The following is a 24,402-nucleotide window of genomic DNA, read 5'->3' as shown; positions in this document are numbered from 1 at the left end:
ACGAGGCTGCGAGGCTGCGTACCCCAGAGATCTTAATGTAGGATTCTTGTGTGGGCGCGTCGCGACATTGGCGCAGCTTTGTACGCGGCATCCAAACGGCCAGAGACCAACCGGTTTTTTTTTTTGGATTCAGCAAAAAATCTCAAGGGTTCACAAGGAATCATTTCATTTGTGTTCGCCTTCTCATGCTCCTGTCTTCTGTTCTCTTCCCCGCAGTCTGAACCTTTGTAAATCCACGCACCTTGAATGATCCGTGTGAATCATCTTGCGACTGATGAAGACACCACCACCATGTCGACACTCACCACAACGACATTGAAATCTTCCTATCCGTACGAAATCCGACCCCCACAGCCAATGAATTCCCAAGAACTAACCTATTCCCTCAAGGCCCATTCTCCCACCTCCATTCACAGCCAACCAACCACCCACGATCAGATTATATCCTCTGTCGAACTACACGTTTGGAACCAAAGAGACCCAACCAGAGGAAGACCCATCGGTGGTGGCCAGGCTAAAGAGACTGGAAGAACATTATGAGAAATATGGCATGAGACGGACGTGTGAGGGCATCCTCGTCTGTCACGAACACAACCACCCGCACGTCCTCATGCTGCAGATTGCAAACGCCTTTTTCAAACTGTAAGTTGTTTTTTTTTTGGCGCAAAATTCCTCGTGGCCGTCTGGGTGTCGTGCCAGCTTGATCACTGACTAACAAACGTCTGGGACCAGGCCTGGGGACTATCTTCCCCATGATGCGGATGAGATTGAAGGCTTCAAGCTGCGGCTGAACGAGAGGTTGGCACCCACGAATCCGAAAGAGGGGGACACGGAATGGGAAGTGGGAGACTGTCTCGCACAATGGTTTGCATCTCCCGCCCTGACGTCTCTCTTGATGAACGATTTATTCTAACACGACACTACCAGGTGGCGCCCGAACCACGAAACCTTTCTCTACCCATTTCTCCCCGCCCACGTCTCCCGGCCCAAAGAGCTCAAGAAACTCTACCTAATCCATCTCCCGCCCAACAAGGTGCTCAGCGTGCCCAAAAACATGAAACTGCTGGCCGTCCCCCTGTTCGAGCTGTACGATAATACCGCACGCTACGGGCCGCAGTTGAGCGCAATCCCGCACTACCTGTCGCGCTATCGGTTCGAGTATGTCGATGAGGAAGGGAATGTCGCGAGCGTCATGCCCGGCGGAGGCGCCCTACCGGGGCCGGACGGGAAATTTGAAGTAAAGGTCCTGAGCGACGGGGGGACAGAAGAGGAGAAGATGGAGAATGGCCATTGAGCGCCCAGTTGCACCTCAAAAGAGATGAACTCTACGATGATCCGAACGCATGACTGTCAGGCTCAATGACCACGCCATCTCGCACCACATTCGCAGATTGGACGCTCAAAACTTGCACGACAGGTGGTCCAATTGCTATGTCAAGCAACATACTGTAAATCCTACGGCAAGGAAGGACGCTTGCTGAGCTGTACGGCCTGCAGTTTCAGGACTGGGATAAGAGAGATTGCTCTTCCCACTTCATATCCGTAGGTGTGGGATGAAGATCGGAGGTCGCAGGCTGGGACTCAAGCTCCAGCAATTCAGAGACGCAGGACACATGGTTCGCATAAGAATCAAAACAAGATAATCTGTGCCTCTGTCTCGCTTGAGAGCACAAGGCTGAGATCATGGTCCAGAAATGCGGAGAGAGGGAGGGAGAACCTTGCACCAATGCAGTTTCTGCTCACGTGCCTGGTTACGTTGCGCCAGGCGCCAATTGATGTGGCGGCCTCCCGCCACCCACTTCATTTTCTTTCCCTCCAAGTCTCCAAATCGCTTGGCGGACGAAATTGCGATATAGCAATCTGTCCGTTTGGCACTACCTTGCGGGAAAGAGGTCCTCTCCCCCCCAAAAGTTGAAACTTCTTCCCTGATATCTTAGTTCCAAGAAGATTCGTGCCCGTGATCACTTCTTTCTTTTTCTCTCCTCGTATCTCATCGCCCCTGCGGCCTTTCAACCATGAATTTCATGAATCCTCAAGTGTAAAGAATCTCCCGCCTAGTTTGGAGCCCGAGGCCCGTGACTGACCAGTTTGCAGCACCAACCTGGTGATCATCCTTGGGATGATGCAGGTCTCGAAGCGGATACCTTTCGATGACCCTCAAGTTCTGATGGGCGTACGGATCCTCTACGTCGTGTCCAACTTGGTCATCTTCGGCCTCTACTACTATATCGGCCTGAAGATCAAGGCGAAGCGAGGTGCGCAAAAGAGACGAGTGCCGTGAGGGGCATACAGGCTGATGATTATATGGCAGATCTCACGACCCTGAAATACGTCGAGCCTGCGCCCATGGGCTCTGGAGAAGAGCCCAAGCTTGTCACCACCACGATCCAAGAATATGATCAAACCCAGCTGTCGGCAGCTTACAAGGGCCAGTTGATGGGCATCGGCATGATGGCATTCATGCACTTGTACCTCAAATATACCAACCCACTCCTCATCCAGTCCATTATCCCCGTGAAGGGCGCACTGGAGTCGAACTTGATCAAGGTTCACGTCTTCGGCAAGCCTGCGGTGGGTGAACTGAAGAGGCCGTGGAAAGCATCTGGAGGCATGATGGGTATGGGACAGGGCGAGACAAAGAGTGACAAAGCTAGTATCGAAGCTGCTGAGCGCGCCGGTCGGGGCGGAGCGAAGGAAGAATAGTCGTATCAGTCTTGAGTCGGATAAAAACCATGGCGCGCCAACCGGACTGAGGAATAGATACGGTTTTGGTTCTAGCAAAGACATTAGAACAGCAAATCAATGCTCACCGTCTGCAAAGATGTTTGGCGGCCATCCCTTGCGTATGCGCTGTTTTTGCGATTTCATGAGTATGCCATTCCCAAGCCGATTTGCTAGACTCTGGGAAAATATTTTGAGTTGCTCTTGTAAGCATCCTGCTCGATAGGCCAGTGGGTGGCCAGTCTGGACGAAAAGAGCGCGGCTGCGACGGAGGGTTTCACGGATCAATTGGATGATCCGAAGCGAGTGCCGCATAACCAGTAGGGACAAGACAGGCGATTGGATGAAACAAGCTCTGTTTGAATGCTGCTGCTTTTTCTCCATCAGAGCAGGTATGTGATAATCAGCGGTGGGTTGACTCATGCCTGATGCATATGCCACTGGAGCCTTTCTTTCTGGAGACCCTGTGATGTGCTTGAACAGGGGGTAAGGGGGGATAGACCATCTTATAAATATCGGGGACCGTAGAGGTTTGGGGGGATGGTGAAGGAGCACCAGCATCTACAGATACAGCACGCTACCCCAGAAAGGCGCCGTTTATTTATCGTTCCTCGGGCGAAAAGACAAGTGAGAATTATCAGGTACTTAGGTAAGTGATCGCAATCATTTTCGTTTTGTGGCCTTCGGAAGGCTCGAGACAGACCGGAAGACGGTCATTTGTCGTCGGCCAAGAAAACCCATGGTTTGGAGGGCAGCTTTGCCCCTCAACGTCAACATCTGCCCCACCATTCTTCTTCACCTATCGCTCGACTCACCACTTGGTCCTCGCAGGGGACAACAAAAAGCTTTCCTCATCCTCCCGTCACACCACTTTGCTCTTTCTTCGAGTTATATCAAGTTGCTCTTTCGACGACCTTTTGAATCCGGACATCCGAATACTCCTTTAAATTTCATGTGAGTTGTCCGCAGTCCTCCCCTTCAAGTGCTTTTGCTTCCTGTCTCGTCTTCACTTCACTGGGAGCTCCCATTGAGATTGTTCCTATCAAGGCTGACTTAGCAAATTCTGTAGTAGTCTTCACATCTTGACGAGACCATGGCTACTCTTGTCGGAATCAACGGCTTTGGCCGCATTGGCAGAATTGTAAGTCGCAGCTAGCGCTGTCCGTGGTCGAAATAGCTAACAGCAAGCTAGGTCTTCAGAAATGCGTGAGTGTCACACCAGCACCTTCATCGGACTCCGAAATCTCCCCTCTCTCTAACCATAGCACTTTCCAGTATCGAGCACGATGATGTCCATGTTGTCGCCGTCAACGACCCCTTCATTGAGCCCAAATACGCTGTACGTACCCTCCGTTATCCTGCCAGATCTCGAAACCCTTGTTGACACCTCTCAGGCATACATGCTCAAGTATGACAGCACCCACGGTGTCTTCAAGGGAACAATTGAGGTCCAGGGAGATGCTTTGATTGTCAATGGCAAGAAAGTCACATTCTACATGAAGAGAGATCCGGCCGAGATCCCGTGGGCGGAGACTGGTGCTCATTACATTGTTGAGTCGACCGGTGTTTTCACGACCACGGAAAAGGCCTCTGCCCACTTGAAGGGTGGTGCGAAGAAGGTCGTCATCTCTGCTCCCTCGGCCGATGCTCCCATGTTCGTCATGGGTGTCAATCACGAATCATACAAGCCCGACATCCCCGTGATCTCCAATGCCTCCTGCACAACCAACTGCCTGGCACCTCTCGCCAAGGTCGTCAACGACAAGTTCGGCATGAAGGAAGGCCTCATGACCACCATTCACTCATACACCGCTACCCAGAAGACTGTTGACGGACCATCCGCCAAGGATTGGCGAGGAGGCCGCGCCGCTGCCCAAAATATCATCCCCAGCAGCACCGGTGCCGCCAAGGCTGTGGGCAAGGTCATTCCATCTCTCAATGGCAAGCTCACTGGCATGTCCATGCGTGTGCCTACCTCCAATGTGTCCGTGGTTGATCTCACTTGCGTCCTGGAAAAGCCAGCCTCGTACGATGAAATCAAGCAAGCTATCAAGGACGCCTGTGCTGGACCCCTCAAAGGTAAGACCAAATCTGAGACACTTTCGTTCAGACCGTCTGACAAGATCAGGTATCATGGCATACTCCGAGGATGATCTCGTCTCCAGTGATTTGAACGGCGACACCCACTCTTCCATTTTCGATGCCAAGGCTGGTATCGCCCTCAACGACCACTTCGTCAAGCTCGTTTCCTGGTACGACAACGAGTGGGGATATTCCCGACGTGTCATCGACCTTTTGGGTGAGTGCCTTATCCGATCGGGAATATTCGGGACCTGGTAAACTGACATGGAAATCTAGCGTACATTGCCAAGGTCGATGCTGGCAAGGCTTAAAAGACGGGCCGTAATACCACCAATCGTCTAAAAAGACCAATAATTCCTTCCCAAACGAGGCTTCAGAAATCGAGGTTAGTGTTGCATGAGGTAAAAAGAAGATCAGGCGAAACACGGGACGAAGCGCAACATAGATCAAGTCTCACCTGGTGATATGCTTTGCTTTGAAGCTCCAATACGTATCCTTACTCCGACCTAGCTCAGATAGGAAAATGCGAGTCTCCTGTATTGACAGCAAAAACCAAATTATCATCCTGTGGATTGGCTCATTCTAAATGGTCTTTGAAAAGAACATGCACGTGATCATCGCCTCCTATTGTCGTCACGTGAGACGCCTCTTGGCACTCCCTAGCCCCGGTTTCGTTTGCAACGTTCCACCTCGAGATGTATTGATTGCCCCCAATAAAGGTGACGGAATCAACAAACAGCATCCATTGTCAATTAACATATCTTCCTGTGATCTACCGGCTTATTGTTCTTGCTGGATGTTTGGTCACAGCTTACGAAGCTCAAAATCCGAGAACAAAGTCGCTCGAGTGCCAGTACAGGTATGTGATTAGCTTGACGCTTCTAGCCAAGAGCGGCCGCTGTACTTGTATGTACCAAATCGCCATCATGTACAAAGGCCCCCCTTGATATCACGTCGACTGGCATTCATAGCTGGTGTACTCGAGTGACTGACGTCGCCTTAGCCTTTGCTCGGTCTAAAGAAGCTCGATCACCTTTCATTCACTGGCGTGGCATTTACAACCACTATGCAGCCTCTCTAACCAATCTCCTGCTTGCCTCTTAAAGTCAAGGCAGTTTTTACAATTTCACCGTCCACTCAAATCCCTCAGAATGGCTCATGTACCGCCACCGGGCCAGGAGGGATTTAATTCTTCGGTCGGCACACAGTTTCCCCTCCCCGTTCCGCAGGTACAAAGGCCAGCCTTCCCGTCAGGTGATACATCTATGAGAGAGACACCTGACGTTTCGACGGAAATGGACAACCGCCTGAAAATCGACAGTCCATCGGACGAAGAGTCCGAAGACAGCTTGTTATCCGACACCTCTTCTGAAATCCATGAGCCTGTGGCACCAGCTAAGCGTGGTCTCCCGATTTCCAAGCTTCCGACTGGTCTATGTTATGATGAGCGCATGCGATATCATGCCGAAGTAGCAACGACGACCGGCGAAGGTGTGCATCCGGAAGATCCTAGACGGATATACTACATCTACAAGGAGCTTTGTGAAGCCGGATTGGTTGACGACAAGAAGCACCCTCCAGTGGTAGAAATGCCCCTGTATCGAATACCTGCCCGTGAAGCCACGGAGGCCGAGTGCCGTCTGGTCCATACGAAGGAGCAGTATGAACAAGTAAAAGGGACCGCGGGTAAGCCCCTCAACAATGACACACTTCGTCACTGGGAGCCCGAGCTAATGACCGGGGAATCCTTTGCAGTAATGACCGACGAAGAGCTTATCGATCTTTCGGATCGTCAAGACATGGATTCAATATACTTTAATCAGCTATCCTTCTTCTCTGCCAAACTATCTGCAGGCGCGGCGATTGAGACCTGTCGAGCGGTTATGTCACGGAAGGTAAAAAATGCCATCGCCGTTATCCGACCTCCAGGGCATCATGCAGAGATTGGGAGACCCATGGGGTTCTGTCTCTTCAACAATGTCTGTATTGCTTCTAGGGTCTGCCAGAATGACTTTGGGGAACATTGCAGGAAAATCCTGGTCGTGGATTGGTCAGTTGTCCTCACCTCGTTGGATTGGAATACAGAGCTGACGCTGAAGACTTCAGGGATGTCCATCACGGTCAGCCAAGTTCGCACTCTTGAAACTTGCACGTTCAAGCTGACATGTTTCAGGCAATGGCTGTCAACAAGCTTTCTACGATGACCCCAACGTTCTCTACATATCCTTGCACGTACACATGAACGGGACGTTCTACCCTACAGGGAACGAGGGTGACATGTATCACTGTGGCGTTGGCGCTGGCGAGGGAAGGTAAGTCCATGAACTTGCTCCTCGGCCCTTGATGACCAACGCTTACGACCGTGAAAGAAACGTCAATATTCCCTGGCCCACAAAAGGCATGGGCGATGGTGACTACATGTACGCGTTCCAGAACGTCGTCATGCCCATCGCGAACGAATTCGACCCGGATTTCGTCGTCGTTGCTGCAGGATTCGACGCCGCAGCTGGAGATGAGCTGGGTGGTTGTTTCGTCTCACCGCCCTGCTATGCACACATGACACACATGCTAATGTCCCTCGCTGGAGGGAGGATTGCTGTGTGCTTGGAAGGGGGTTACAACTTCCGCGCTATCTCAAAATCCGCCCTCGCGGTCACCCGCACCTTGATGGGTGAACCTCCTGATCGCCTGCAAGCTACGGCAGCCACACAGGACGCGGTGAACACCGTGGCCAAGGTGCGAAATGTCCAGTCGAAGTATTGGAGAAGTATCTATCCCAAGGACCACATCGGCGGAATATTTGGTGGAGAAAGATTGCATGGTAAGAGCTCGACTTTGGAGGCGCTTTCATTGCCCTTCGTTCACCCTCGTAACCAAGCTCACCCCCTCGGTCTTAACTAGACATCATTCGCCGGTATCAGGCCATGCACCTCTATGATAAATACAAGTTCACCCAGCTGTATATCTACCGCGATACAGTGTCAAAATCATTTGACCAGCAGGTCCTCGCGACGTGAGTCGCAGTCCCCGGGGCAGATCAGGAAGGCGTTGCTGATATAAAGGACAGACCCAACTACGAGACCAAGAAAGCTTTGATGATCATATTCCATGACTCGTAAGTCCGAACGGCTCGCTGGACCGCCTCAAAAGGAAGGCTGACAAGATTTGCTGCAGACCTGATCTTCTCAGCGCCCACAATGGTCTTTCTGCGGTACAGAAGCCTCATGATACATGGCTTGTATGTGCCGGTTTCCTGTTGCTCCGTCTTCCTTTCCTTTCCTGCCCCTTGCCGGTTTCCTTCTCATGATTGACTATTTCAACCTGCTCACGCATGCAAAAGGTTGACGGCACACAGTCGTACGTCCATTGGGCGGCTTCCCACGGCATGGGAGTCATAGACATCAACGTGCCCGAGTTCATCACTGTTTCCACCGACGACGATCCGAACACAAAGTCCGACTTTCTTTCCTCCACTCATCCACATGGATCGTCGAGAGATGTCGAATACGCTTCCACAACGACCGACCTTGCAAGAAAAGAAGGCGAGAAACTTGCCTTGTACATCTGGGAAAACTACGTCGAGCCATACGACTTTCCCTGGGGAATTATCCTGATGGGTGCAGGCCACGCATTTCACGCCATTGCGAAATTGGTGTCGGTGAACGACAACGTCTATCAAAACCTCGTGGGGATCGTGTGTTTCATCTCCACTGAGCCAATTCGCCCTATCAGCAATCCCAGCGGTAACCACTGGGTGAGTCAGTGGTATCGCAACAATTCACTAGTGGTTGTTAGTGGCAGGCACAGTCTGTGGAAGAAGGAGAAAGAAAGCGGGAGAGTGAGCAAGCGATATGGGCGGCTTGTGCGGAGTGACGCGGAGGGTCTGAATCAAATCATGATGCAACACAAGGAGGAGGTCTGTCAGTGGATGTTCGACAAGGTGAGCCAGCGCAAGGACGAGATGTCCGCCGAGGAAGAGGATGCCGAGGATGTCGAGGATGTCGAGGATGAGAATGCCATGGCCATGGTCGGCGAGGATGTGGATGTGGAACGGAGAGAGAGGGAGAGTGATGGCGACACCATCGATGACCCTGGCGTGGTGGGGGCTGCCCGTGATGCACCACGCAGTGGATATGCCCAGTCTGGTGAAACTGGATACCTCCACAGTGCAAGCAGCGCAGGCAATGGTGAAGTACCCAGGGGATTTGCGAACAATACCTTCGCAGCAGCAGCAGAGACGATGACGACAGCACCGATGACGCTGACAGTAGCAGGGGCGAGGGTCGGACCAGGGGCGAGGACAGGACCACCAGCCTCGTCGGCAGAGTACCCGCGCTCAACACCCTCTGGTGCCGGCGCCGGCGGAGACGTGTACATGACGACGGGCCCTTGACGACAACCACACCATCGTATCGGATCATCTCATATCGCATCGTTTGAGAGCGTTCGTCTGTCTGTATTTCCATCTCCACCTCTCGACGGGGACTAAACGCACATGACGAACTGTGTTTATCTGTTTATTTGTCTGTTCCGTATGTATGAATTCTCAGAGCTGGCCTGTAGACTCGTTGTGACGTGGCGGCGGGAAACCATTTTACTGTTTTCCGGCGAGACAAACCACTCGTCTGTGTCTATGCCTAGATCTGTACCATTGATTGACACGAATATGTGATTTCGATTCTCGCAATTTCATTGTCATATCAAATTGGAATTGCTGCTCTGCCGCCGCTGTTGGAATATGATTTCAGCATTGCTATCTATCTATCTGGGCCACACATCTGCTCCCATCCCCGCTCCCGGTCCCGATCTGTCTCCCAAATGTGTACGTGTATTTTCCCAAAACATTTCCAACGAGCTCGTGCCTAGGTAGGTAGTCAAGGGGAGGTAGGGTGAAAGTACATGCACCGTCCCGTGCTGTCCGGACTCTTCAGCCGCTGTGTTCTTCTCCAAGGGACTCGATCAATGCCAGGGATCGCGGGGACTTGTGTGAATCGAGGACCCCCAAAAACCCCGAAATCCTTTCCTTGGTCAATGTATTCCGCGAACGAAATCTTCACCGAAAGATGCTTGGAAACTCGGCTTCGACACAGGCCCAATGATCAAATCCATCATCAGGCCCCATCACCAACCGGACCCCGTGGTATTGACGTGTCTACGTTTGCTTGGCTGCCCACTGGACCATGTTGCGGAAACGGTGTTTTGTGGAGGTCTGACATCTGGACCCGACATTTTTTTTGCTTTTCCGGGGGGGGTGCTCGTTCAATGACTGGCGTGCGCGTCGGATTGGGTGCATGAACACGTCGTCCTCGTCTTCGCCGCCGCCGAGACTTTCCTGCGGCTTACCAACATCGTTGCACTCACCATCGGGGGCTCCAACACTGTTGCGATCATTCTCAGTGTGCTCGGTGTTGTCTCTATTTCCATCATCTTTGTCCCCTTTCTTCTCGCTAGACAACGCATTTTTGGCGGATTGGATTTGCTGCATTAGGTCTTGGAACTTGTCCGGAGTGACGCCTGTCATTCTGCTAAATAGTTCGCTCTGAATGTCCCTGATCATGATTGAAGTCACCGTTTTTTGTGCCGCTTTATCAATCTTATTCCCAAACTCACGGTTTTTCATAGCATGGATCGCCATGGCTGTGAGATCTGCGTCACTCATGTCCAGGATTTCCGCTTGGCGAGCCACTTTGGCGATTTCACCTTCTGAGGCATTTTTCAGCTCCTTCTCTAGCTGATCAATATCGGCTTGTTGGGCGCGGATATCTTCCTCTCTATGCTGGAGTTGCTCACTTAGCGAATTGATATCCTTCTGGTGCCGAGCAGCCTTCTCTTGTACGGAGATGTGCTCGGCCTTAAGTTGCTTCATTTTCTTGTCAATCTCTTCGAGGACCTTCGTTTCTGCTGAGAGAGCCTGTTCTACGCTCGTCAGACGATCGCGCAGCTTGGATCTGAATGCCCGATCATCACCAAGACACCTTCTCTTGTAACTCAATTTTTCGCGAAGCACTCCTTTCTCCTTGCTTCTCCTCTCAATACGAGACTCGACATATTGTGCCCGTCGGCAGAAACTGGTGCGTGTTCTGATTCCAACCCAACGGATGTCATCGATGCGGTTCCCTCGGGGAAAGTGATTGAACTCAACACAGAGTTCAGTAGGCTCGCGGAAGAGGCGGTCCGGGTGGGGGACGAGGTTGTCAGAGTGTCGTGCATGGTGTCGTTCGCTCCACTTGTAGAGACCTTTGCTCAACAGAGGTGGATTGGATCAGGACCAGAGATGACAGTCTCGTCAGAGATTAAATTGTTGCTTCTATCGCTGGTGCCGCAACATGTGTTGTCATCGACAAGACCGTGAAGTTGTGATGAAGTCAGAGACAAAAGTGAAGGGTGATGTTCTGGGTAAGCCGGAATACCGAAGGGAAGAATCGAGAGACGTTTCAAAGCAAGATGAGGTTTCAAGACGCTGGAAAGATGGATAGCGGTGATGTTCTTTCTTTCATCAACGCAGGTGAGTATCGGAAGGTTGGACTGATGCTTTGGCAGGATGTGGATTCATAGCTGAACACTTCCACAGAGAAGCACACCTGAAATCCCTCTTTTGACTTGAGCCATGAACCAGCTCTCTCAAAAGCGACAATATCTATCGTGATGCTGCCACGGCATCCCGCGGTATACTCATGCTACGCAAGTCATTAAGTGGCACAGCGCGCTGTGGTCTTGGTAGACTGTTCATGAGCATATTTACCAGACACGAGTCCATCTGTATCGAGTTCCATCAAGATTCTCGGGGGAAGAGGCTTCTGCCTCACCACTCCCCAGTATCCATAATTGTGCCACATATATTTTTGTCTCTCGCATTTCTTACCAGCAATTCGGATGAAGCCAACCGGTCCCTGACTACATGACTTATCAGTACACCATGCTTTCACACTTAAATGGGAGCTTTGAAATGATGATTGCACCTCGTAGAATCCTGAACCGAGAAAACCCCTCGAATGCGACAACGCAGACGAAAGGTTTCACTTACCTCGAAGGCCCAAATACCACGAAAGTGGTTGGGTGCCTTCGAGGCAGAAGTTTTGTTCATTCTCGAATCCTGGTGCTCGAGAATTTTGTGATTCTGATACAAGTGAGCAGAAGGTGGATGGTTTGTGGGCAGCTTTAGTTGAGCGAATGCCTCACTTGGCGTCTGATGGGTGCACCAACGACTCCGTATCGGTAAGTCATCATATCTCCAAGCTGGATACCTTCAAGAGTACCCTGACCACCTTGCAGAAGTTGAATGTGATGACTTGACTCTTCTTCCTCAGGTTCTGGTGTTAACAATGCCATGTATGCTGAGACCTGGAGCGATGTTCTAGACACAACGCGTGAGCATCATTAGTCTGCCACTTAATAGAAGCAGAGATATGTTTTCACATGTCCCCATAGCAAGGCTGAAACCGAGAATCTGGTCACAGGCTTGGGGTCAGGACACTGCCTTGTAAGATCGAAGAGGGAGCGTCGATGAAACAAACATCACGTCCATTTCGGAGACGAAGTTTATCCATCCCGAAATAATCACCCGCCAACCTCGTGTCTGGAAGCGTTACTCGTCCTTTCTCTACTTCGTCCTCTTCTTCTGTGCAGGCCTGGAAAGGTCTGCATACCATAATGAACAGCCCACGTCATACTTCTCCCCATCGCGTGCTTGTACATAAACAAGAGTTCAAAGTCTCTGGAAAGGCTGACAAAGGCTGAACATGGGGGTGGCAGGGTGGAGACAGTGACCCCGGCTTTGGATCAATAATAGCCCGAAGCCTCGTTGACATTTACCTTTCGGGAATTGCTCTCCTTCAAAAAATACTTGCGTCCAAGTCTATATTCCCTCAACCGTCACATTTGCGCTGTGGGCTTGCTTGTTCTATCCCGTTTCCTTGCAAAGTCGGAATATCGTGCGAACTCGCGGTGTTCAGCAATGCACCGGTCATTGGTGCGATGCACATCCTGCCGGGCGTCAATCCTCGAGGCCTTTACTTCTCTCGCTGGAATTTCGATCCCAGTCAAGGCCGTCACCCCTTCGAGGCTTTCTAAGCCGTTGGGCCAATCACGCAGAAATTTTACTCGCTTTGCGCCTTTGCAACAGTCCGGCGTACAGACCTCGTCGCAAACCCCGTCAGAAACTCAGCCGGAGTCGTCTTCCGTACCGTGGTACCTTCAGATCGAAGATCCCACTCCGCCCGCGCCTATATCGCCCTTGCTCGCGCTGCAGGAAATCCCGCCCTTGCCACACGATCCACCCGCGATCCTCTCCCCTGTCCTCACGCACCTCTCGACCCAGATCGGGCTGGATAACCTCACGCTCCTAGATCTCCGGCGCCTCGACCCGCCGCCCGCACTGGGCTCCAATCTGTTGATGATCATTGGCACTGCTCGGTCCGTCAAACATCTCAACGTCTCGGCCGATCGATTTTGTCGTTGGGTCAGGAAAGAGTACAAACTGAGACCGTACGCTGACGGACTGTTGGGGAGGAACGAATTGAAATTGAAGCTGAGGAGAAAGGCGAGGAAGATGAAGCTGGCGCAGAGCGTGGGGAACACGGTTGCCATGAAAGACGCCGACGACGGAATCACCACGGGGTGGATCTGCGTAAACATGGGCGCTATCGACGATGCCGTCATGCCAGAATTGCAAGAGGACGAAGATGGAGATCAGATGCGGACAGACGCTGCCGAGGGAGATGAACAGCGTGTCTCTCCCGCGTCTCCCGTCGCGCCAATAATGACAAGGAAAATGCAGGAGACGCTCGCAGAGGATGAAGAGGACGAATACCAGAATCCTGGAGACGACTACGTCGGTTTCGGCTCGCGGTCCGATTCGCCGCGTATCGTGGTCCAGATGTTCACCGAGGACAAGCGCGTCGAGATGGATTTGGAGGGGTTGTGGGACGTGCGAAATACCAGACGAGCACAGAGGGAGGAGAGAGCAAACGTCGAGGCCGAGGCTGCTGTGGGACGATTGCAGCACGAACAATAAAGAGGAGTCGGCGTCGGAGCTGCTTGGTCATCAGGACGCTACTGTACATTATATAAACGAAAGGATTAGAAGAAAGGAGGTTGAGGGCCAAGGACACAAAGACGTCCTCTGAGTCCGCAAAAATCTATTCGTCCACCTCAGTCCGGCCAGGACTGGACTGGCTCCATTTGTCTCATTCCTCCTGTCATGAAAGTCATTCGTCAGCTGTGTTTGCGAGCGTATGTTACTTCTGTGCTGTCCTGTGCTGTCCTATCCACCCGTATGCCCGAGTTCTCGGTTGTCCCAGTTCACCAATGCACAAACGCCTTCAGTATGCTTTAAGCTCCAGCCACAGACATACTCGAGAAGGTCCGTCACCAGAAGTGCTCGATGGGTATGTATGCGACGGGAGTCGTTGTCGTCAGGTCATCCATCAAAACTCGGACCCAGCATGAGAACACTGAACCGCAGCTCCCCACCGCCCGCCTCTTCCTCTCTCTTCAGAAAAGCCTTGACCCCCAACTCCTGACCCTTTGGACTCAACACATCGTCGTCCGGACCCAAGAAGCCTCTCTTCAGCGGACCCTTTCTCGACCCGTCCATCTCCCACAGATATCCCTCCTTGTCCTTGACGAAGGCGACAAAGTGCAGGTCCACGTTCGCCTCGGCCTGGGGAGCCTCGGTGTCGCCCTTTGCCGCGGCGGTCGCGTGGGCGGCCTCGAGCGTGGGACTGTTGTAGAGGAGATCGGCGCGGTCGGCGGGCTTGAGCGGGAGGGCCTCTTTGAGGAGCTTCTCTAAATCGCTGCCCTCGACGATGTTGGACCGCGCCTCGCCATTGGTGATGGCGTGGAGCAGCCCGATCAGCCCGCACGCGTTGCCGATCGTCTGCTTGAACCAAACCACGGGCTCCTGGTCACCCGACCCCGTGTACTCGTCGCGTGCCGAGTCCTCTTCCGCTCGAAACTTCTCGTACGTCCCCGTCACGGGGAAGACGAGGAGCAGGGCGATGGCCGGCCGGGGGAGGAAGTCCAGCAGGGCCGGTTCGTCGAGGGAATAGACGTCGTGGAACTGCAGAGAGGGGGACAGGCCGAGTTCGTGGACCAGGTTGCTCATCACCTCTGGATTGTTCTCTAGTAACGGCAAGGCAGTTAGTTAGTGGTGGTGTTCGGTAGCAAGCCCCGCTAGAGGACGGGGAGGTGATGGTCTGAGGATGTTTTTTTGTTCGAAGCGATAGATGACTAACCTAGAGGGACAAACATCTTTTTCTGTGCCGCTGTCGCCATTTCGCTTTTACTGCTGGTAATGTCTCTTCTCACGTAGGATTACCAGATGGGGAGAGAAAGAGCGAAAGGTGTGTGCGTGTGTGAATGAGGCTCGCAGGCGATGAGACTCAAACATGGAGGGACAGGCAATTGCCAATTGCGTCAATGGCGGGGAGATCCAGGCACCCGAAGATTTTCATTGGCGGAAGTCATCACAGCCTTGCGGAAGCCAGCCTCGGCCTCTTACCGCAGGCAAGGCTGCGAATGCCTCATCCGAAACACCTTTTTTGGTTTGCTTACACTACAAGTGCCCAGAGCTGCACGAAGAGAATCGTCTAAGAAGTTACTTCAGATCCATCATAACCATCCCATTGACTCTCATGTTGGAACTTCAACACCTCGTCACCCCATGACCACCATCCGGCAGTCAGGTTTCTCGCAAACAGTTCGAGGGCACTGTACTTTGGAGGTAGCTGCTCTTCCAACAGGAGCTTCAGACAGGGTTTCCGCGAATGCAAGTCCGGCACCGCAGCGATGACCTTTCGCTCGGGCCCTGTAGGAGGTTGACCTTTGCGAAACAACAGCAGAATCTCGTACGGCCTCCGCCAAACTCCGTCAATTTCGCTGACGGGTTCGCCTTGAGCAGTGACCTTGATCCATACCCATTCTTGGTGTAGGTGTAGATCTAGTGCATGCAATGTTTGTAATACCTTCTCGCGGACAGAGGACTTGTTAGTGATCCACAAGGCAAGGATACCTTGTGGGTCGAGGAAATCCCCCGTAAGGCACACTGCTTGTAGAAATGGATCCCGGGCCTGAGCTTCGGACGTTCTGTAAGCATTAGAGTTGCGAACTGACCGATTGGACCAAGGAGGGTCCATCAAAATGAGGTCGAAAGCACTGCTCTCAGGCGGCAGTGCTCGACGGGCTGAGAGGAAAGCGGGAGATCCTTGTTCAAGACTTGCCCAAAGAAAGACAGATCCTGAGGCAACAAGAAAGTCACCAACATGACGAACTTGCACTATCGCAGTTTGCGACACGATATTGTAGACAATGGTACCCTGAAGATCCTCAAGTGAATGAAACTTGGTGCGGGTTTCTGTGGTCGATAAAACCACGGGTACCGCGGTAGAGGAAGGACCAGTGCTCATAGACCATTCCAAATTGCTCGGTTGGGCTGGGGATGGAGGCAAGGACGTGTCAGCATGCGAGGTCAAAGCGCGTCGTGCACCGCACCAGAGTTCGCCTCGACCATGCAAATGTGTCCGGATCTCGATCAATGCAGCACGAATCTCGTATTGCAGAGATTCATGGTAGTGTTGCTCCTCGACAGTCGTCGTGTTCAGTATAGCCTCTCGCTTGATCCCCTTCGGCTCTGTGCTAGGGTAGGGGCTTCTCACAGCCAAAGATGATCTAAGCGTGTAGGCGAGGTGCTGCCCCGCGCGGATAGATTGAGGGATGTCGATCAGGGCGACAGTGGCGGCTTGATTGCGGTAGAGGATCGTCCCCGACATAGTGGGCGTGTTGGGCGTGCATGTGAAACATCAACAAATAATAAATGGAGTTGGGCACTCAAGGCACTGTGGGATTTGCTCGCCATGGTGGGGTATCGTGGATATTTTGATGCTGTTTTGTCTTCGGGTATTTGGGAGAAGGTTGGGGAGGAACTGCGCCTGCAGCGAAACCTGGAAAACCCACCAAAGCCACGGATCGCAGGTCGAGGCTTGGCGAGATGGACGCTAGCCCCTTTTGGGAATGTGTATAGAAAGGGGGGTCTTAGGGGAGTGTAAAATCCATATACTTCCTCTATCCTACTTCATTCTCCCAATGAAAACCCCAAACACAGACCATCATAAGCATCGCGCACAGATCGCCATTGCGCCATGGCCCTCGTCATGGTCTGTGGCCGAGAGCTTCTTCCATTTCATACACCCATGGACCCTGTTATCCGATCTTGTTACCCGGACTGCCACTCCCTTCCCGATCAACCGAAAGTTTGCCAGATGTATCACAACAACATTCCTCCTGGTGGGTCTAAAACTCTTTGCTCGGTGCTCACAGAATGCAGGGACTTTTTGACAGTATTTTCCCCTTGGTTCATCTCCTTTTTGCTGGTTATGATCGACGCTTCCCCTCTATAGTGTGAGTGAACGTCTACCTCAAAGACTCGCATGGCAAGAATCCATTTTTTACGAGATTTGCCAATTGTTCCCTTTCTTTGGATATCTTCAGCTGGCCCTGTATTCCGCATAAACCACACACACACCCCCATACACACCCTCGTTCTGGTGACTTCTGATGAAAGCATGTTATGAGTGATGCTGGATATATCGTCATCTTACGACAAACTCTTCTCATGGTTCGACATTCTCCACTGGAGCGAGCATCAGACATCCTCGATCCTTATCCAACGAGCCATTCGCCACACTCTCTGACATGGCGAGACAGTCCTGTCAACACTGTCGAACCTGGCAAAATTGCCACCGGATCGTTGAGCGATGCGCAAAATCATGCTATCTTGGTTGCCGCACTGGCGTGTGCATGTGTCAGTCTGGTCGTGGTTCTAGTCACCTTACGATGGTTCCTCATCATGCGAAGGAGTTTCCGGCATCGCTTGGTCTTGTATCTCATCATCAGCGACACCTTCAAAGCAATATGGTACTTCGTCTTTCCAATCGTGGTATTCGCCAGAGGCCCAGTGAAGAGCAATTCGAATTTCTGTCAGGCCAGTGGATTCCTGCTCGTGTTCGCAATCGAGGCATCCGATATGGCCATTCTCATCATTGCTTTACACTCCATCCTCTATATTCTCAGACCCGGTAGCACCTTGGGAGAGGGAGGGCTCTATCGGTACCGGCGCTGGACCTATATCATGTGGCTTGGCCCGCCGCTATTGGCAGCATCGTTAGCCTTCCTGGAAAGTAAGAACGCCTATATTACAGTTGGAACATTTTGCTACCTCCCGAAACGGCCGTTCTGGTATCGCCTCGCACTGTCCTGGGTCCCCAGATACCTAATCATAGCTGTAATTCTGATCATGTATATCTGGATATACATCTACGTCCACATCAAATTTCGAGGTTTCGATAACCTCGGCGCATCGGATTCGTCCTACGAGTCTGGGAGACAACAGTCTTATCATTCGACCAGGTGTCGCAAGACCGAGAGGAGGGCGACTGACCGGACACCTGCCATGCCCTCGCAAGGTTCAATATCGCATACCCAGAATTCGTTTTTCGAAGCGGCTGTGGCACCAGACCAACGCCAACCCTGGGATGACGTGAATTTTATTACTTCAAGACCGCTACAGAATCTCGCTATTGAGACTCAGCAAGGATCCGAAGGGAGGAATATGCAAGCGCGAGGGAGTGGGTGGTCTGGTGAAACCCAACCGCCTCCAGATCCGCCGCCGCCATCGATCCATGAGCTCCAGGACAACTCAGCGGTACCGCGATCCCTGTCGGTCTCGAAGGACGAGACTCGGGGGACGCCTGCTGTCTACCCGGACGCGTCGACGACGACTTCCCGCGGGCCCAATGACCCGCTCAAAAGGACCAGATTGGCGATACGCAAGCAGCTGCGGTACTTGTTTATCTATCCTCTGGTCTACATCCTCATGTGGAGCTTTCCGTTCGCATCGCACGCTCTGAGCTATAGTACCTACTACGTCAACCATCCTATTTTCTGGCTATCTTTGGTACAGACCATCATGCTTAGTCTTCAGGCCGGTGTGGACAGCATTCTCTTCTCCTGGACGGAAAAGCCGTGGAGGCGAGTCGACTCGAATTCCAAATTCTCTATTCCTTTCCTACGTCGGCAAAGCAAGACGTTACTACAACGTGGCCGTCCAGCGAAACAAACTTGGCCATCTGCAGACGCAGTAGCGATGCCACAGCCAACAGCCAGACAGAACCCGCACTGGTGGGAGGCCGAGGGCCGCCGGCGCAACGATAGCGTCTGGCTTGGGACCAGCAGGCTATCCGGCCTCTTCGCCCCCATGAGCACTCGAGCACGATCAAGAAGTCCAGAAAAGGTCAGAAGCCTTTTGCATTCGCGGACGCGGAGTTCTGAGCAGGGAGGTGCATTTGTGCCCACGCTCGAGACCATTTTTACGGACCCGCTGGATGCACCGTCAAGGCGGACGATGTCTCCCGTGGCAATGGAAGGGTTAGTAGAAGTGCTCGAGTTGACTTGTAAAGCAGAGCAACGTCTGAATGAGCAGGAGAGTCCAACTTCACAAGTTTCATACTTTTAAAAGCCCCAGGCACAGATCTCGGAGAAAGAAAATAGACCGTTATGCCGTTACGACTCGGTGAGAACAGCCCCGTTTGGGGGTGGAGGGGCGGCTTCGCGATGGATTACGCCGTGAATAAGCGCGGCCCTTGTCCTTCGAGCATTATATACGAGATACATGACTTTCGCATGGCTCTTGGTCGGTTCCGAAATGGAGAAGTCTTCATAAGACACCTTTCTGGGTTATGAGCATTGCATCGCTGTGAGGAGGGATATCTGATTAGAATAATAATATTTCTCACCCAAGGGCAAGTTCAAGTTACGAGTCAGAATCAGAGTCAAAGTACCGAGATACCTCGTATCCGTTGTGATATTTCGAGATCCGAGAGGCGAAAATCGCCGAGATTGGAGCGTCCCCGGCATCGGAAGCGGAACCTGGAGGCCCACGAGGCCCTGGAATCTCGGCCTCTTCCCCCCCCTCAAGCCCCCAATTCTTTCCCTCTCGTGCCTCTCTCATTAATTACTTGTATGTATTACATGTGCCATCACTGGTTGTCGCCCATCGTTGGTCGCTGGTCCTCGCACCATTTTCGACGTCACGAAAATCCCACCTCCCCGAAAGGTTCGGCTCGGCCATCTACTGTTGCCAATTGATCTCTGCCCTCAGATTCCTTCCTCCCTTCGACTATGACTACCTCCTAAAACGCCCTTGTGAATGCCTCTCTCTGCTCTGGGCCATGCAGCAACATCATTACAATCCTCACAATCACCAGAGATGGACAGTCGAGGCGCCTCGAGGTTGCTCGACGAGGCACCTCCGGGCCCCGACCGACGATTATTCCCCGACAACGATGCGTCGATGACACTGAAAAGACCTGCGTCCCAGGCGCAGAAGCCACTGGATAAACGCAGCCTCGAGTATATTCTTCGCTCGGGCCTTGCAGGTGGATTGGCAGGATGTGCGGTACGTGGGAACGCTGGGTTAGCCACTCTTGTTAGGACATTGCTGATTGATGTAATTCTAGGCAAAAACCGTGGTCGGCCCTCTGGACCGCGTCAAGATCCTCTTCCAAGCTTCGAATCCTCAGTTCGCAAAGTACACGGGCAGCTGGTTCGGCGTGGTGACTGCGATGCGCGATATCCACAAGTATGAAGGGGTACGGGGTTTATTTCGTGGACATTCGGCGACTCTTCTGAGGGTCTTCCCATATGCCGGGATCAAATTTCTCGCCTACGAGCAGATAAGAGCAGTTATCATTCCGGACAAAATACACGAAACACCTTTTCGTCGCTTTATATCGGGGTCGCTGGCGGGCATTACCTCCGTCTTCTTCACCTACCCTCTTGAGGTCATCCGGGTGCGGCTCGCTTTCGAGACGAAGCGCGACTCACGTTCGTCTTTGAGTCGAATCTGTCGACAAATCTACCATGAACAGCCTCCACACCCAGAGCATCTCACTAATCAAAACCCAGTCGCAGCTGCCACGAACGTGGCGCAAAGAGCCGTACCTAAGTCTGGGCTTGTCAACTTCTACCGCGGGTTCTCCCCAACCTTACTGGGTATGCTGCCATACGCCGGAATGTCGTTCTTGACGCACGACACAATTGGCGATATATTCAGACATCCTATCCTAGCACCATACACAGTGCTGCGGTCAACATCTACGGCTGCAGCCCCGCCACCAGAGGAAAACCGGTCGAACGTCAAGGTCTACCGGCGCGCCCAATTGAATGCCCCGGCTGAGTTGATATCGGGCGCAATAGCTGGCCTGGTCTCCCAAACCTCCTCTTACCCGCTTGAGGTGATCCGACGGAGGATGCAAGTCGGCGGTGCCATTGGAGATGGCCATCGGTTGACTATTGCCGAAACGGCGCGTCGGATATGGCTGGAACGAGGCTGGAGAGGGTTTTTCGTCGGTCTGACCATTGGCTATGTCAAAGTCATACCGATGGTCGCCACGAGTTTCTATGTTTACGAACGCAGTAAATGGTTGCTGGGGATTGGTTGATGTTTGGGCGGAGTCCCTGGATCGTGTTTTGGCCAAACTCGTAGAGTTGAAGGCCAACACTGATCTCCCTACAATGTTTCCTCTTTTTTGTTCCTCCCAAAAACAGGGCGCCTGTGAAGTTTCTCTCCTCAGGGACAATGTTGGCTCGCAGATGCCACAGTCTAAGTTGGAAGGAAGAGCAGGCAAAGAATGTCGGAAAGACGCCCGCTCCACGATACCGGGCTGCATAGCCCTGGTAACGACCTGAAACTGAAGCCATGTCGGCGTTGTCTCTATCGATAGCATCGCGGTGGTTTCTGAATTGGTGGGTCGTGGTTGTATCATATGTGGTCGGCCTCATTTGCACCCACGGTGCCTATATATACTCTTACATTACAGGTTGTTTGGGCACCCAGGACACAACGTGGGATCAAGCAACTGCTTTACAAGTCGGATCCGGCGTCATTGGCATGCATGGGAGAGCAATGGTCCACAGCTACCAAATTCATATTCGCAAACGCTCAAAACAAAATATCCCTTGCATGAAGGTTATACCGATAAACACTTCAAAGATTACCATCCTCTCTATCGCCCTATGCGTCAAGTTATCGTCCAAGATGACTCCTCAAGCACTTATTACCCTGTTCTCATGATGACATTCTATGGACCACCAACCTCAGTCGTCATATCAGACGTTCTCCACAAGGATATCAAACACCATTCCTTCGGCAGCGACCGACTCCCTAATCTATCATGTCCACGAGGATGTCAAACCCCGTACCATTGTCCACGACCGCCTATATGGTACATCGTGTCACAAGGTGTTTCCCGCTCCCAGAGAGCACGGCATATTCGTAAATTCCGCGAAGGAATTAAACCAGCATATGATAGCATCGTACCAGGACAATACGAAGGAAAGGGTAACCAAACCAAAGAAGAGCACTGCAAGATCCCAGTACCGCAAATACTAAACCATCAACAGCAAAGAAGCCTGCAGGTGAGCAGCAAGGGAGAGAGAAAGAGCCAGACTACCTTCAAGGTTACACACCCCGATGTGAAATAGCTATCAGCAGAGCTGTCCATAAACTAGCAGCCAAGAAGGAGTTGGATGTGAACTCATCCAGCCGCCTGGCAGCGGAACTGCCGATCTACACCGGCATGATGCGGGTAGTAATGACCCCAGAGGTTGTCAGCTTCAGCCATGACATCAAGAGCCATGTCCACTACACACGTCAGCCACTGGAACGACTCATACCAAGTCATTATATGCTCGGACGTTGAGGTGGAAGCTCTGTTTGCCTACATCACCCCCAATGGGACCGGTCCTGGTGCCTCGAGACCTCCAGACCCTTCCATGTAGTCGATTCGACATGTCTAACTACTTGGACATACTCTCCACCAGGGCAGCCGTGGATCTCCACCACTTTGACGCACAAAGTGGCCCTGATGACGAGGGGGGGTTCTTTACGCCAGAGCAGCTCGACAAGAATCCAGCACCCTGTCGATAGATGCTGGGTTTCTTTAATGTATAGGGAACTAATGATAGTGATGAAGATTATAAACGTGAGTGTTAGGGGGGATCCAACGTGCTTTGCCGGTGGGCGGCGCAGCCCGCGAGCGCAGCGCTGCCGAGAGGGGTTCTCTTTTTTATTTGGCTAAATAGGGTAATGGTGAAGCTTTTGATGAACCGACAATTCATGTATCTGAAATTTTGAAGATGGTGAGGAAAGTCAGCCTGCCATGTGATGTACAGCCTTGCTTAGTTATCAAGTACGGTGGATTGTGAAGTGCAGTTTTCAGGGCGGAGCATGGGGACCACTCAGTGTGGGCGAAGTTGCACCTCGTAGACAAAGAAGCCCAGCTCATATGGAGAGGGAACGCTCCAAGCAGGCATATTAGGACATCAAACACCACGCCAGAAACAAGTTGAGTTATAGACACGATGTCCGCCAGAGTGATAACGTGGTAAGTTATGGACAAGCGGCCGTGGTGAGGGACTACGCCAGGCATGATTGATGGAGGAAGAATTCTACTACGGTCCTGGGGCACCTGTCAGACTATATATTACGATTAATTAGGGGCGTTACTAGCGCCGTTCGGAGGCCATTACATTGCCTTGTCAACCCTGTCAGTCACATCCTTTCCCACCAATTGAATGCTGATGTATACCTCTTTATCACCCTTTCACCACTATCACCACCATCAACATGCATGGCGAATCGAAATTCCTCTGGTCCACAAGCACAGCCACAGTCACAGCCCGATATATCTGCCCTAGTCGGATCTTCCTGTACCCACACTCACGCCTATACTGCAGCCAACGACGACGAAGTAAAACAAGCCACCAAGCGTACCCAGTACGCGGGCTGAACAAGTCAGTGTCATCACGGACGGCCTCGCACAGGCTCAGCGCCGCCAGCGGTGAGCCGAGCGCGACGAGATCTTGAATCGGGGACTCGACAAATTCGATGCTGGATTTGCCCGACTCAATGCCTAAAGGGCAACAATGGACAGGAGTTCTGGTCAAGATGAACGAGGGATCGACTCTGCTGAACACGAGATTTGACCAACTCGCCCCAAAATAGACGCGAGAGACGCGAGGTCTGATCAAGCGTTTACTCAGAGAGACGTGAGGTTTGACCAAATGAATCACAGCCACGACCACAAAGTCGAAACTCTTGCGAATACTCACACTCATACTCATACTCTGGCTCTTTGAAACAAGATCAAGTAAAGGACGAGTAACGGATCCAGTGAGGCCTCGAGTGATCACCAATCCAGTCCAGGGCGTTGAGTTGTGTTGTGTGTTAGGTTTGATTGACCTACGACGACAACGACGACGTCATCAACACCCGAAGATATTCCTACTAGGAGACCGATGACAAGACGCCTATTTAAGTCTTTCATCAGGTCTTGATCTGAACCGGATTGATTATCCTGCAACCCTACTGTTGGGGGGGGGGGGTTCCCTCGCCACCAGCTTCGTGGACTGCACTGTTGTGGTGGAACAAACCGTGTTTAACAACGTTAAGACGGGCGGCGCCGAGGAAGGGAATGGCCATGGGAATGGGAGGGCCATTGATCAGGCAATTTGAATTTTGGGCGGGATTCTGCTACAACATAT

At 52.2% G+C, this 24,402-nt stretch overlaps 10 protein-coding genes across 10 annotated transcripts; 7 read left to right on the top strand and 3 right to left on the bottom strand.

Moving 5' to 3' along the window:
• Positions 1-291: 291 nt before the first annotated feature.
• AYO21_08393 (hypothetical protein) lies at positions 292-1,294 on the top strand (the record flags this gene model as incomplete). Its single annotated transcript, XM_022658338.1, has 4 exons — positions 292-332; positions 391-642; positions 733-864; positions 928-1,294. 4 exons carry the CDS (start codon positions 292-294, stop codon positions 1,292-1,294), a joined length of 792 nt encoding a protein of 263 aa, XP_022509379.1.
• A 721-nt stretch (positions 1,295-2,015) lies between these two features.
• AYO21_08392 (hypothetical protein) lies at positions 2,016-2,703 on the top strand (the record flags this gene model as incomplete). The annotated part of the gene is made up of 3 exons (XM_022658337.1): positions 2,016-2,038; positions 2,095-2,255; positions 2,312-2,703. 3 exons carry the CDS (start codon positions 2,016-2,018, stop codon positions 2,701-2,703), a joined length of 576 nt encoding a protein of 191 aa, XP_022509378.1.
• Positions 2,704-3,814: 1,111 nt separating this feature from the next.
• Positions 3,815-5,114, top strand: AYO21_08391 (glyceraldehyde-3-phosphate dehydrogenase; the record flags this gene model as incomplete). Its single annotated transcript, XM_022658336.1, has 6 exons — positions 3,815-3,862; positions 3,914-3,927; positions 3,997-4,060; positions 4,116-4,800; positions 4,850-5,020; positions 5,080-5,114. 6 exons carry the CDS (start codon positions 3,815-3,817, stop codon positions 5,112-5,114), a joined length of 1,017 nt encoding a protein of 338 aa, XP_022509377.1.
• Positions 5,115-5,954: 840 nt separating this feature from the next.
• AYO21_08390 (hypothetical protein) lies at positions 5,955-9,196 on the top strand (the record flags this gene model as incomplete). Its single annotated transcript, XM_022658335.1, has 8 exons — positions 5,955-6,853; positions 6,910-6,923; positions 6,977-7,115; positions 7,173-7,624; positions 7,705-7,816; positions 7,871-7,918; positions 7,978-8,041; positions 8,144-9,196. The coding sequence occupies 8 exons, from the start codon at positions 5,955-5,957 to the stop codon at positions 9,194-9,196; spliced, it is 2,781 nt and encodes a 926-aa protein (XP_022509376.1).
• Positions 9,197-9,955: 759 nt separating this feature from the next.
• On the bottom strand, positions 9,956-10,669 carry AYO21_08389 (hypothetical protein; the record flags this gene model as incomplete). Its single annotated transcript, XM_022658334.1, has 1 exon — positions 9,956-10,669. One exon carries the CDS (start codon positions 10,667-10,669, stop codon positions 9,956-9,958), a length of 714 nt encoding a protein of 237 aa, XP_022509375.1.
• A 2,088-nt stretch (positions 10,670-12,757) lies between these two features.
• Positions 12,758-13,816, top strand: AYO21_08388 (hypothetical protein; the record flags this gene model as incomplete). The annotated part of the gene is made up of 1 exon (XM_022658333.1): positions 12,758-13,816. The coding sequence occupies one exon, from the start codon at positions 12,758-12,760 to the stop codon at positions 13,814-13,816; it is 1,059 nt and encodes a 352-aa protein (XP_022509374.1).
• A 405-nt stretch (positions 13,817-14,221) lies between these two features.
• On the bottom strand, positions 14,222-15,078 carry AYO21_08387 (hypothetical protein; the record flags this gene model as incomplete). Its single annotated transcript, XM_022658332.1, has 2 exons — positions 14,222-14,925; positions 15,039-15,078. 2 exons carry the CDS (start codon positions 15,076-15,078, stop codon positions 14,222-14,224), a joined length of 744 nt encoding a protein of 247 aa, XP_022509373.1.
• Positions 15,079-15,392: 314 nt separating this feature from the next.
• On the bottom strand, positions 15,393-16,571 carry AYO21_08386 (hypothetical protein; the record flags this gene model as incomplete). Its single annotated transcript, XM_022658331.1, has 1 exon — positions 15,393-16,571. The coding sequence occupies one exon, from the start codon at positions 16,569-16,571 to the stop codon at positions 15,393-15,395; it is 1,179 nt and encodes a 392-aa protein (XP_022509372.1).
• A 797-nt stretch (positions 16,572-17,368) lies between these two features.
• AYO21_08385 (hypothetical protein) lies at positions 17,369-19,312 on the top strand (the record flags this gene model as incomplete). The annotated part of the gene is made up of 1 exon (XM_022658330.1): positions 17,369-19,312. The coding sequence occupies one exon, from the start codon at positions 17,369-17,371 to the stop codon at positions 19,310-19,312; it is 1,944 nt and encodes a 647-aa protein (XP_022509371.1).
• Positions 19,313-20,065: 753 nt separating this feature from the next.
• Positions 20,066-21,299, top strand: AYO21_08384 (hypothetical protein; the record flags this gene model as incomplete). Its single annotated transcript, XM_022658329.1, has 2 exons — positions 20,066-20,254; positions 20,316-21,299. The coding sequence occupies 2 exons, from the start codon at positions 20,066-20,068 to the stop codon at positions 21,297-21,299; spliced, it is 1,173 nt and encodes a 390-aa protein (XP_022509370.1).
• Between the last annotated feature and the right edge of the window lie 3,103 nt (positions 21,300-24,402).

The sequence above is a fragment of the Fonsecaea monophora genome (genome assembly GCF_001642475.1).
Source record: "Fonsecaea monophora strain CBS 269.37 chromosome Unknown Scaff72, whole genome shotgun sequence".
NCBI lineage: Eukaryota > Fungi > Ascomycota > Eurotiomycetes > Chaetothyriales > Herpotrichiellaceae > Fonsecaea > Fonsecaea monophora.
Note: the sequence above shows the minus strand (reverse complement) of the source record. Positions and strands in the feature narration are given on the sequence as shown.